This window comes from Micropterus dolomieu, linkage group LG07 (assembly GCF_021292245.1).
Source record: "Micropterus dolomieu isolate WLL.071019.BEF.003 ecotype Adirondacks linkage group LG07, ASM2129224v1, whole genome shotgun sequence".
Lineage (NCBI taxonomy): Eukaryota > Metazoa > Chordata > Actinopteri > Centrarchiformes > Centrarchidae > Micropterus > Micropterus dolomieu.
Window position 1 is genome coordinate 19,042,038 of NC_060156.1, and position 14,203 is coordinate 19,056,240.

General features: G+C 38.0%; 1 protein-coding gene across 14 annotated transcripts in view; it reads left to right on the top strand.

Moving 5' to 3' along the window:
• The first annotated feature begins 3,206 nt into the window (after positions 1-3,206).
• Positions 3,207-14,203, top strand: part of mycbp2 (MYC binding protein 2) — a 70,994-nt gene continuing 59,997 nt past the window's right edge. For all 14 annotated transcript variants that reach the window (XM_046053576.1, XM_046053580.1, XM_046053585.1 and 11 more), the window contains exons 1-2: positions 3,207-3,904; positions 6,193-6,268. In XM_046053576.1, the coding sequence (XP_045909532.1) occupies positions 3,633-3,904; positions 6,193-6,268 (348 nt within the window). In that variant the 5' untranslated portion in view covers positions 3,207-3,632. The remainder of the gene's footprint in view (positions 3,905-6,192; positions 6,269-14,203) is intronic.

Genomic DNA, 14,203 nt, shown 5'->3' on the forward strand with positions numbered 1-14,203 from the left:
AGTTTATGTTTAGCCATCTTGTCAATATAACAGTGTACTCTGTAAGTATTTTCTGATGTACACTTTGGCTAAGATTTTGATGACAATGATGAACAGGAATCACAGCTATGCTTTTACTGTTCGTACTGTAATTTGTTGACAGAGCATGTCATTGTAAGAAGAAAAGAAAGAGACAGGACTGTTGCATGGGATACACCCCTTTGGCTGATGTTCCGGGCTGTTGTATCCCAGATTCTCTTCCACATCACAACAGATAGCTTCATCAATTCAGGACACATTTAGAAAAAAATTCTAATAGACATGTATAGAATGTCTATCTATATATTCATATATATATATACACATATATATATGTATATATATACGTAAGCCCTAATCAAATATTTTTTTACTCATCATTTTCTCGTGATTTCGAGATAACCATAATGGTAATTGTAGTATGGTTTGTTGTATTGTTGGTTAGCTCACTTGGTAGAGAATAGGACTTATAGGTTTAAGGTTCTGTGCTCAATTCTCACTGAAGACTAAATTTTTCCTTTTTATATTTTTCATAATCCTCTTCAACAAAGTTCTTATGAAAAGACTGTTTCACATGCTCACATTACTGTAAAGCACGTGCTGGACTTTTGATTTCCCCATCATTCCCAGGCAGAGGAAATTCCTTCTCATTCAGGGGAATCCATGTAACGTTACACATTTCCTGATGGCTTTCGGAACCATTGAAATAGCCGTCGGTGATTGGACAGGAATCAAACTAATCAAACTGAGCCCTGTGCTCTACCAACTGAACTAACCAGTGACACTGGTAATTGCTTTGAAATTATCCTAAAGAAACGCACCTGCCAGCCCCTGTATTCAGCTATGGTTTGTTATCTCGTGATTAAGAGAAAACTAATTATCACGTTCTCAGGGGAAAACAACATTTGTTTTATATATATATATATATATATATTACTGCTCACTGTGTATTGTTACTGTTTCCTGGTACTGAGTATTGGTATGAGTGTTGCTATTGTGATGTTGTTGTGGTCTATTCTTACTTTGTTTATGGTCCTTAAGAAAAAAACATTTCGTTTAGCTACAGTATATACTTGTAGGCAAAGGATATGAATAAAGTATTTTAACTTTGATTTTTGATAACGTGTTCAATCATTTTGCATGTAGTGACAAATGCAATGAACTTATGCCTAGATGTTTTGGGGGGTAAGATTGTTCAACAGAGACTGGTATAATTCATTGTGATCAGCAGGACATAAGCAATTGATAATGTAGGAAAAAGCAGAAAATTGTACATAATCATTTGCATCAGTGTGTCAAGTCATTTGCAATTTGTTCAAAACAATGAGAAAGTGCTTTTATGATGTGCACAAGTGACGAGATGATGTGGAGGTTGAACAATTAGTTTTGAGAATTTCAATTCTGATCTGACAAATGCACCAAAGCGACTGAGAAAAACTGTATGAGGTATTGTGTCAGGACAACTGATGACATCAGCTCACTTTCATATCATTCCAGCACCCTATCTAGACTTTTTAACCCAACCCAGTCACTGGATGTGTGTATACCAACTGGATTTCATGTCTGTCAGTTCAGCTCATGTGACACTCTTGCCTGACCTATGGGAAAATTTTGGCCTAGATATCCCTTGGTTCCTCCCTCCTTTTGTCCCACCACAACAGGATAGAGGTGAGACAACCAAGGGTTAAATGAGCACGACAAATCAGTCTCTGTTTGTAACCTTCTATCTGAAGACCTCTAGGAAAGGGGGTTACCGAATGTCAGCAGTTTGTGATCATGCATTTACAATAGACTATATTATACGCTTCAACTGAGCTGCTTTTCACTTCTAATATTTCATCACGAAACCCTAATAAGACAATCCGTCAGTATTAAATTAATAAATTCTTCTGTTAAGAGTCAGTTGTCATTACTCTGATACTGCGCATGTTAGTGTCTGAATGCTTTCTGGGTTGCTATGAGAAGAGACTGTAGACTGACCCCTCTCTTGTCATTGGGCCATTGCAATGTCTGACAGCCAATAAAACACCACTAGGGCCTGTGTAAATCTCTTTTCTCTATTCCTCTCTCACTCAATAAATACATATCTACATACATTTATACCACCTTTTAAAAAAGATTACATTAAATTGAACTGACATTAAGGAGATTCAGTTGAATGGAGCATTTAAATACCTCTATAAGTGACATATTATGTACATTTCTTTGAATAATGCATTGCCTGCACATGTTTTCTGTGTGTTTTTGGCCTTTACTGCCATTTCGACTGATGTTATCCAACACACAGCCCCCCTGCATTATTCCTGTTTCTCCTGCTCTCTTATGTCACCCCTATCAGAAGGTGAAAATGCAAGAATTAAAATCACATAAATCTGCATGTTGCATTACTGAGGCACTTCAGTATTCCCATGCAATTTGTTTTTTTGGGCATAAAAAACATACAGGGCATCAAAAAGTTAGCTATGTATAAACCGCATCATCTATATTCATAAAAAGGTGCATCTTTTGCTCTAAATGCCTTCTCACTGTGCTACTAAGATAGTAGTAGTAGTAGTAGTAGTAGTCAGAGGATGAATGTAATCTTTGTGCAAATTAATGGGTAGTTTAAGAAGGCATTTTTGCAATCAAATGGCAACATTTCACAGTTATATAGTGGTCACTGGAAAGGAAATACAAATCTAACACTGAACATTGCTCCAGCTGCTATTTATGGAACAGTTCTAAATTGATTGTAAATGATGGTAGCAGAGAAGAAATTATGAACTATAAAATCAAAGCAGTCTAAACATAATGCAACACTGTGTTTAAAGGTCGAAGTCCAACTCCAGTGTTGTTGTTTTTTTTTTTTCAATTTAATTGCTTTTTAAAGTATCTCAGTGTGCCAATTTTAGATCAAACTGGGAGGGGCCCTGGACGGACCTCTGCAAATTAAATGCCCAGTTTCCAACTGTGCACAGTGTGCAAAATCGCCTATGGCCTAGTTCCATCTTACATCTATCAATGTTATCTTTCACTGCCACGATTGTCACGATTGTCACAATTTGTGTTTAAAAAATGAACAATACGTCAGAATAATAGTATACAGGGAGATTAATTCTCCAAATAAATCAATGATAGCATCGCCCGGTTTTAGTCGTATGAAAATATCCCGGCATGCTAGCGACGCAAGACTCAGCCAGGGAGGGGAGGGATGATGGAGCTAAGATGGCAGCCCAACTGAGGGTGCTGCCTCTCTGGGGTCAAGAAATATTCAAGGAACGAATGAAACCGAAAGACGACAAGGCGGTATTTGGGAAATAATTGTGCCGTTTCTGCAACTGTACAAGAAAATCTGGTATGGCTTGAGAAGATATCTTCGGAAGACAAGCACCGTGTTGACGCTGTGGCCGGATCGGAAGACCATTAGCTACGTTGTAGTTGCACCAACAGATTGGCTACAATTTGCGCTTACAAAAACCGGGGACCGTGGATGCTAATAGTGGCATTTCTGCAATTTGGATTGGACAAAAAATGTGACATGTGGCGGATTTGATGACAAGGGGAGTGCATTTGATGGCTAGATATTATCTAGCTGTGATATCGTTTGTGTGATATATGCATTGTTCTCGAAAACGATGATGTGTGCTGCTGCGGCAGCGGCCGCCGGTGGAGGGATCCTGCCCTCCTCATCGCCGTTGATGGGGCTGGGTGTCAGGGTCGTTGCCGGAGCAGGAGCCGATCTCTCTACCATTGGTTCGGGAATGGGTTCTTGTCCGACTGCCGGAGCCCAGACGGATTGTCGGACTCGGTACCAGCTTTTACTCTCAGGGCGAGCTCTGGCAGAAAGATACAGACGGATTTATACAACCGCTATCAACGATAAAGAGCAAGGGATAAATCAAGGAAGGTGAGTGGCTAACGTGAAAATATAGCTCTCGCCGAGGCTAGTCTGTCATTTGTGGGGCTAACTGAGCTAACGACTATAAGCTAACATTAACCCTTGCTTAGCGGTACGTCAGTTAACATCAGCTACACCTAGGTTATTTGTTATTTATGGTTGAGCTAGTCGGCCTTTAGTCTTATAGCTTTAAGTCATTGTTGTATCAAAAAGCAATATGCCAGGAACATAATGAGGGTAAACCCTCTGGCGGGGGTCAGCTTGCTAGGTAGCATTTTGTCTTTGACTTCCCTAGCTTATCGCAGGCAGCTAAGCTAACGTTTGTTCACCCTTGCGCTACTGGTTTGCACTCCGGGTGCTCTGGACATCGTTAAGCGTTGACAGATTGTCACTGGAATAAAATCAGTACACACTCGGGCCATAACGACTCGAAAAAGTGCACTGTCGGCTTATATCCAAAACAAGCTAGCTGGCTAACTGTCATGACAGCAGCTCGTCAATTTGTTTTGGAGCAATAACAGTTAGCTGTCATCCAGCTAAACGTAAACAAACTTAAGTTGCTGCTCAGAGATAATGTTTTTACGCAGTTTGTAATAGTCAGTGCTTGTGTGGTCGCCATATTTTACATTACCTAACTTAGTCATTTAATATAAAATGATGTAGTTAGCTGTGTGTATTTAGGCCCAACGGCGTCACTGTTTCGAAAGCTAGCTAACGTTAAGTGACGTTGAAGAGCATCAGCCCTTCCCCAGGTTATCGTAACGTAAACCAGCGATATATTTTTCAAGAAATATGGAGCAGATAATGCCCAGATACACACATGAGCGCACAGTAAATACGGCATATTGACCCTATACACAAGCTTGCCTACGACGTCAGAGATTTATGGGTGAGGATGTGTTTTGTACGTGGATGAACTAATTTGCTTTCCTGGCATAAGCGGGTAATACAGTTACGTCATTCCGGTCTGTCAGGTTGTGGACCAAGAAGCAGGATCATTGCAGCATCCTCCCTTGCAAACTGGAGCTGTTATTCTCTGCGACTATGTACAATGCCTGCCTTAAGCATGGGCCAGTATACTTTTGAAATGTCTTAACATTAGTCTCAGTGCACCACTGTTTTCATAAGCAACTCCTAAATTCATCAGTCTGTTCAATTGAGAGAGAGAGGTTAGTCCTATCCAGATTTATCAAGCTATTTGAACTATCATTTTATTTGACCCCAATCACTCTTTATTTATCTCATAGGAAAATATGTTGTTTGTAAATAAGATGCAAATTGCACTCTGAGATACACTGAATGGGTTTATTGATATTTATCTATTATTGTTTTTATCAGATAGCCTGATTTTAGGTTGTTATTTGGATGCACAAGACAAAATAAGCATGTCACTGTATGCTCAAAGGGTGGAAGAATTTGAAGCTACTACTGTATGGTGTTAAGCTATTAGAAATCAATATTCATCATTTCCACTCTTGAGTAATACAATTAGGATACTCTAAACCTATACATTTTGTTTCAGATTCCATCCTTGGCAGAACACTTACTGTACAGATCAGTGGTGAAACAAAAAAAGCTAGTCAAGCAAGAAGTGTACAGAATTATTAGATCAACACTTTTAAAACAGCAGATCAAAAGCAGATTTAAATGGATTGATTTTCTGTATTCAGTAATGAGCAATAATGATTATTACGTCATGCACTGCCTTTCTGTTTTTAGTAGTAATTCTATATGTGGTCCATTGCACTTGTCATTGACAGCCTTATTTGAATGTGAAGTTTATCATAAAAAGCCAATGCAAAACACAGACTTGAGAGAGTCTGAATGCATCAGAAGGGAATTTCTACAAAACCAAACTTATTTTGGGGCTTTGTCAAGATGAGTAACACTAAATCTGGTGACAACTATTGCACATCTGAAATTCAGGCAGAGTATACTACACCTCAAAGGACATGTAGTTTGTCAGTTTCATAAGATGTAGACTTTCTCTCCAAAGGTGAATTTGAGCTTACTATAAAGACATCTCAAATGGATTCAAGATTTCAATAGCCACTGTATTCTAAACAAATGAAAGGGTAAAGTATTTATTTTGTCCAACATCATGATTGGCTTGAAGAAGAATGTGTTGATGACCAGGAGCTTTACCTCCCTTTCTCCTCTCATCATATATTTATAACAAATCTTGTGATGAAAGATGAAATTAAATGTTTTAAACGCTATGATATGTGTTTGACTGTAACTGTTGCCTAAGCATGTAATATATCTTGCAAAACTGATTAATGACTATGTACTTTCAGGGGAAAGAAAGCTCTGAGTAAGAAGAAACTTAAAAGGCGACAGAAGGTTAAGTCAAAAGTCAAATCAAGAACAAAGGTAAGACACCAGTAACCAATTGTTACACAATATTACACTTGTCTTTCTATGCAGTGCTTCTAACTGCTGTATATATTTTTGAGTATTATTAATGGATATGTTCACAGGGGTTGTAAGGCCAAGGCTGCATTGTAGAGTGGCTATTTTGTAAAACAATACAATATTTGTAAAATTACCCAAATTGTTTATGCCTCTCGATAAACACACCACACAGTGTTAATTGCTGCAATGTCAAATCAAGAATAGGTACAATGTTTATTAGGGGGACATAGACATGCCTAACGTCCTCAGTACTACTTAAAGGTTCATTGTGAAAGTTTTAGTGGCATCTATTGGTGAGGATTGCTTATTGCTCACTGTGCATTCACTTGCTCCTCGGACGAAAAAAGTACTTTATAATAAATGTATTAATTCTAATGGCAATTGTAAATTCAGCAGTAAACAGCAGTGTACTTTTTCTCCATGAGGTTCTAGGCTACATTGTATCAATTTAATTTCTGAATCCAACAATAAAAAGGCAGTGAAAACTGTCAACATATGGTCCTCTTTTAATATTTTTATTTAATATTTTTTATTTACATAAAGTTTTTGTTATTTGTGTCTTCTTATATATCTGAATACTGTTCTGTATACATCTTTATGTCCCATGTACACTTTATTCCTCTTTTTGCAATAAAGATTTAAGGAGGAAAAATATAGATCTTATTACTCCGACACCACATGAATGCACCATCAGTCAGAGACTACGGTGGCCGACACGCTCTGTATGCTCTTGTGCTAAACAATTCGTGTGGTCCTCCATTTGTCCAAATTTCACTTCTCTTCTTACTTCTGACAAACCAGACGAACGCTACTACTATTACTACTAGAACTATTTCTGCGTACGTATTCAACGTAGTGACGAAGTAGTGCGCTCTGTAGAGTAGTTTTTCCGTTTGGGCTACTGTAGAAACATGGTGGCACGACATGGTGACTTCCATGTAAGGGGACCCGCGGTGTATGTAGATAGACATGGCTCCGTCTAAGGTAAAAAAAAACACAGTGGATCACCATGTAAGGTTTTTATATACCACTGAAAACATAGTTATGGATATTAGATTGTATATAACAGTCCTTACAGCTGGTTTGATTCTCTACTGAATGACCTTAACGGATGGAGGATAAGATTAAAGATAAGGTTTAGATTCTCTGTAATCTTGGGAGGTGGTTGGCAAAAACCTTATTTTCATTCCCAGGGCAGGCCAGGTGCCAGGAAGCCCATCCACACATGAAGCTGGAGAGGTGGTGCAGCATGTTAGACACATGGGAGTGGCTCTGGCTTGTGCACGATGGCTTGTGCATGATGGCCTGTTGCCGAGCGACCTAATGTGTTCCCCATCTCCACGGCAACAGTTGCCTGCCTCCACCTCCTTCATCCGTAGAGCGAACCCAGTCTGGATCAGCAGATGTGGTTGTGTTTTTTGCTTCTGTTGTAGACTTTGCATGGATAGCATAGGTTAAACAGTGTGATCCTCAAACTGTGACAACAAATATAATCCACTTAGATTATATTGACTCATCTCCTTGCTGTTTTTCTCCAAGAGTGAGTGAGTAGTCTTGTCAATGGCAACCACTGTGTGCTCAAAGCGTTGAAGAATTTGAAGCTACTTTTGTATGGTGACAAGTTATTGGAAATAGGGATTTCTTTCTGGGTTAAAGGCTGATTTATACTCCTGAGTGAAAGTTGAAGAAACCAGATGGTTAATTGTGGTTTTAAACTATTCTTTATGGTCAGAACAAACATTTGAAACAGTGGGTCACTTCACAAATAAAAGCTTTTTTCAACAAATATGCATAAGTAAAATTAAGTAAAATCTTATTACAATCCCTTTTTCCTCAGCAAAATAAATATCTTAATAGAAAAATTAAGTGCTTAGATATCACAATAATTCATTATTATTTTATGCCCAGCCCTACCAGTACCTGGGCTTTAGGCTGTATGCCTCACTGTGAGGAATAGACTGGGAATCATTCTTTTATGTGTAAGGCAACTTATCAGGCTTGACTTAAACATTGCTTCCTAACTTTGAAGATATTGCAAGTAGCCATATAACCTGTTGGCGTAGCAAGCGTGAAATACCTCCAAACTGCTGAACCCTTGTTTTTAGCTCACTCCATGCTATGTTAGATCTCCTAGCAAAATGTTCAGTTCTACCAGTGCACTGCTGACACATCACATAGTACGCTCGTAATTAATTAAACAGATTGGCCCCCGTACTGGCGACCTGTCCAGGGTGTACCCCGCCTTTCGCCCACTGTAAGCTGGGATTGGCTCCAGCCCCCCTGTACGCTGGATAAGCGGTTGACGATGGGTGGATGGATGGATTGGCCCCTGTGTCACCCATACCCGATCCCGCTATATGTATTGGCCCGATATCAATATAGGATCAATGCATCCTTAATTAGAAATCAATTTTCATTTGTCTCAAATATTAGCCTTGATAGTACTCCCAATGTACAGATTAGTGGTGAAACAAAACAAAAAGTCTGTAATATTGTTGGTAAGTGTTTGGATTTAACTTTATTACATTGGTTCTTTTCCCAGCAACTTGGCAGGCAAAGGCAAGAGAGATTAATGTGATGGTAGCAGAGAAGGACAGAGGTGCTACCACTTTGTCAACTTTCACCTGAAAACTATTCTGCACTGGACTTTCACCGTTAAGTTCTCTTCAGGTTGAGTTGTTCAGTGAGTTGATGTCCTGTAACAGCAGAAGATATTCCATTCTCTATTCAGAATGGAGTGGTAGGCAAGGCTGACAGGCAGGCAACGTGGGTAGTTACACGGGCTGTGTTTTGCTCACTCATACCTCTCACACTGGCGTAGTAAGACAAGAGTGTGGTTTGAAAAGGCCTCTTCTCCCCTTTTGTCTGCTTAAGGGCTTATAAACCTGTGAAAAGGCAGTCAGAACAAATGACTCGTAGAAACGCTTATCACAGTGAAGAGGGTGATGTAACGTCTTCTGTACAAGTAAATGTGTGATGTGCCTTTTTCAAAAACTATAATTATAACAAAGTAATTACACATTCAGTAGAATAACATAAAAAAAACTATGTAATTATGTTGTATGTATTATAATCTATATAGTATTTATAAAATCTACCTGACAGCACTGATGCACCGCTACCATTTTTTTACTATGAGATTGTATGTATGTATTTTAACTTTATATTTAGGAGCAGAGAGTGTGTGTCTTTGCTCTATGTTTATGCTTTTTATTGCCCTACTGGCGTGTAAGATAATCAGCAGTATCCCATATGACAATCATATGCAACTATTCTGCATTAGCAAGATAGATTTTAGAATAGATTAAATATTGCCAGGATTACATTTCTCTTCAGTCTAGTCACATTAATTGCCAACTTCTTTCAGCTGGTTGTTCCAATAATAATAGTGCTTGGCAAGGTTAGGTAGCCAAAACCAGTTAGAAAAGGATTGTGGTCGTGATTGGAAAATACAAACGTCTAAACTGACAGTATGAGAAGAGATTCAAGCCTGGGATACTGGTGTTGAAGGGAAGTACTCATGCTCATCCACCACTGATCTGCACATCCCTACTTTTATATATCTCATACTACTTCCTGCACTTAATCTGAATATTGTCATTAAGCTAGGGTAGGCAATTTAGTTCCAAAGCATATTTTGGTATATTTGTTGAAATTCTCTTTACATCCCGACAGCAATCAATAAATCAAATGCTGACACAAAAATTAAAACAATCCAGAATCTGTGGCTGCCGCAGGACAGTGCTCAACACGCTCTGTTGGCTCTTGTGTTCAATAACGTGTGGTCCTCCATTTGTCCAAATTTTTACTTCTCTTTATACTTCTAACTAACTAGATGACTACTACTAACTACTATGTTGTCAACATAGTGACGAAACTCGCTTTGTAAAGCATTTTGTCCATGTGGGCTACTGTAGAAACATAGCGACGTCCATGTAAGGGATCCCGTTGTGTATGTACATAGAAATAGTTCATTCTTAGGTAATAAAAACACAGTGGTTTATTATGTAAGGACTTTAATCACCACTGAAAATATAATGCAGTTATTATGGACATTATATTGCATTTCTGTCAATAGTTTGAGTAGCACGCTGGACCTTTAAATCATTGATAAATTATAGACCGAATAACTATTAAAAGTATTGATTGTGGAATCTGTTTCTCTCATAGATGCAGTGATTTTTGGAAAAAAACAGAAGTCATAAACAAAACTTTCTGTTCTGAAGCTAGAATCCTGAACCGTCTTGATGAAAAATATCCTGTTTGCTGATTATAAAGAGTACGCACCTAGCTCAGCATGGGGACTAGACGTGATTTAGTGTAATCAAAGGTTGTCTGAGTTAAGACAGGCATGGTCTGTGTTTAACATGTGATTATTGGATGAATTTTAATTATTTAAATATTCTTGGTAAATTGCATATTTACTCAAATGATATGGTGTGCAAACAAACATTCACTCCACTTGAGCCTCTTGGAAGAGACAACTTATGTTCTTTTATTAAAAACTTTTCCATAAAGCCAGCAATCTGAAATGTCTAGCCGTCTTAAGTGCGGTCGACGGGTTCAATACCAGCCTTCTCCAAAAGCTTTTACATGGCCATTAAACCAGTACACACAGAAACACAAAAGAAACCATCAGGTGAGCAGCTATTGCAAAGTTTGAAAAAATCATAAAATCAAAGTGGGCGTTGTGGCTTTGCAGTTTTGTGTGCGCCTCTGCTTATGTGCATCATTACATAGCTTGAAGGTGTCACTTTGAAGGACAAGTTTCTGAAGATTTGTTCAGTTTTAAGTTGGGAGCTATAGTTGGGAATAGTGAAACCTATCAAATACCATGTTTTAACTAACTGTTTTGTAATCAATTATATGTAAAACTGATGACTATATTGTAGGTATTAAAGGTCAGTTCAACTCAATCATAAATCTCAATCACAAACAAACTGCAGGCGTAGAGCCGGGAAAAACATGGATGTATAGCAGACCGGGAGGGTCTATCGAAAGATGCCATCGAGTTTCAGTGTCGAAATTGTAAGAACCATCATTTTGTAGCTAGGGACTAAAAGTTAGTTACGATATCTCTGCTTCAGTTGCATGAATTTTGACTTTTGTTAAAAATGTTCCTAACCAGTCCCTTACCTTTATGGAAGTGCAATACTATTACATATTTAAAGCACAAGCACCATCAAATAAAGACCTGTTGTGTAAATTATGTGAGTCACCGCACACTAATCTCAGCTAATATAACTCAGTTTATAGAGCCCCAGCTGTCTAGTTTGCATATTAGCATTTGGCAAATAAAGCAATAGTAGCAGCAGGCTAAAACTGCATATGTACCACTGAATACTGCGTGCTAAGATGGCACCCTATTCTGGCAGAATTCAGGTAAACTAACATATATTAACACGAGGAGACACAGCAAAGTTAGATTTAATTGTGGTCTAATGTTAGTACATATTTTTGAATAATAGTGGGTGGAGATTTTGGTAGTTTGTTTACTTATGATTAGGGTTGCAACGGTATATACTGGTTTCACTGTATACCATGCTTTTAAAATAGACAGTTATCATACCATTTATATTTGCTTATCTGTGGTGTTGGGAAAGAAAATACACAACCCAAAAAAATGGTTTTCAAGTTTTGTCAGGACACAACATTTTGTGTAATTGTAAGTGTTAGTTTAACCAAACAAACCCATTTGTTTTTATTCATTTAAAGGTCATTGTAACTGAATAATAACAATAATATTAATTGTCTAATAACATATACTGTGATATTTTCTAATGAATATCAGGTTAAATAAAAGGAACTATCAACATACGACTTTTGTTTTAAATGCTTCCAGACAATCGAGAAAATATTGCATGCAAAGAATATTATACAAATTTTAGTAGGGAACTCCTTGTACGTATGGGTCAAAAACCCTGGCTTCCTATCTCAAATACGCAAAAGCTTGAACATGCAGTATTTTAGTCTCTACTGCACCCTGTGTTTTGCTTTCATCCCCCAAGAAATCAAATTTCTCTCTCTTGTATTGTTGGTTCAAATAAGTAACAAATATTACAAATATAACAGCAGGGCAGGAGAGCAGTAGACAGTACTGTTAGATCAGAGGGAAGCTAATATCCTACCCACTGGTTTGAGCTGAGAATGAATGACCTCTCTCCCGAAATAGATGACATCACCCTTTGTGATTGTGATGCCAAAAGCGCAACACGGCAAGAGAGGCACAATCGATCAATGTGATTCTCTAGAGGTTGCCTCAGGACTGTAGTTAAAAATGCTTTGCTTGGTGAGACGAGGAAGCTTGTCAATCAGTTTATCATGTTTCTCTGTGGAGTGTAGTTTCTCTAATCATAATGATTATTTGGATTTAAGTGCTTAAGCTTTGCTGTAATGATTTTATTATAAATATTCCCTTTTGGCCTGTCCACCTCATTTTTATCAATGAGGGTAGACTCAATAACACCCTTTTGTATAAGCAACACAACTACCTAAAACCTCCCAAATGACCATTAAAGCAGCAATAAGTTATATTTTACAATAACAATTTATCAAATATGAAAACAATGTGGAAGGGGTCACTAAAAAGAATGATTAATTAATCATCAAAATTATTAACTCCGTTCAGCTTTGCAGAGCTTGATAGTGAGTTTCAGCTCACTGTTTTGCTGTCTGGTCTGTAAATTTCCTGTTTTGGTTCACACTCACTGCTTTCATAATGTTGTTTTTGCACCTGTTTTTAAGCAAAAATGCTTTAAAACCCCACTCAGCAGTACCTGCTCAGCACCAAATGACAGACCAACACAGTTAGCAACAAGCTGGTGAACAAAGTGGAACATTTAGCTGCTTAAAAGGCAGATATTGTTGGAGTTTGTGAAGACCCAAAACAGAGCTAAAGTAGAGTGAACAGTGGACTTGAGTTTTCCATGTGGCCACAGACACGACTCCAAATGAAAGCTGATGTGAATGTGTAAATAAGAAACAGTGATAACATTGCAATGCAGTTTTCACAACATGTTTACCTTGAACACAACTCGCATCTTTCTGCATTGATTTTGTAAAATGTTGAGTAAGCCGTTTTGTAAGTGTGATAGCTGTGTTGAGCTATCTTGAAATTGGTAAACACTTGGCTAAGCCCAGTGTGTACAAAAGTGAGCTTCCCGAGGAGTCAAAGCAAAAAGAGGAGTCATGTCATGTCACAATGTTGCACTGACTAGACATGAAGACAATGACAGAACTGATTGTATAAAGACTATGTTCTACAGAGGCTTTACACTCCCACTCTGTTGGAGTTATATAATGTAGTTTCAAGTCAAATGCAACAGCTAACATTTGCCTAGAGTCCCTCAGGGAACCTAATCCTCGGAGGAATTCACAGTCTCGTAAAGCCAGATGGGATATTACCCCACTCATTGTGGTCAGTAGGCACTTGCTTTGGTAAGGTGTGTCATTAGTGGATGTAGACTAAGATTGCCTCTTAGTGGCAATCCTTAAGATTTCAGTTCTGGTTGATTTGATAAATCCTGTAGTTACTGGTGGCAACATTAAAATGCAGGTTAATGCTGCAGGTTGCAGAATGCTGGGGGCAGCAAAACAAACTAATGTAAGTTTTAATAAAGAAGTCAGGCAATAATTGTGCTGTAATTCTTCATCTAACAGCTCACTGTGGCCACTGCTTCTTGTTTTATTAGTCCCAGCAATATTTCAACTTGTGTTTAGCTAGTTAAATGCTTTTAATTAAAGTTGCAGCAATAGGAAATGTTTGGTTTGCATTAGCAGTAACTTAATTTAGCCTTTTTTCTGGGAATGCCGCCACCAACACCCAGTTACAAATATATATATATATATATATATATATATATATATATAAATATTAATATATTTTTTTTTTTT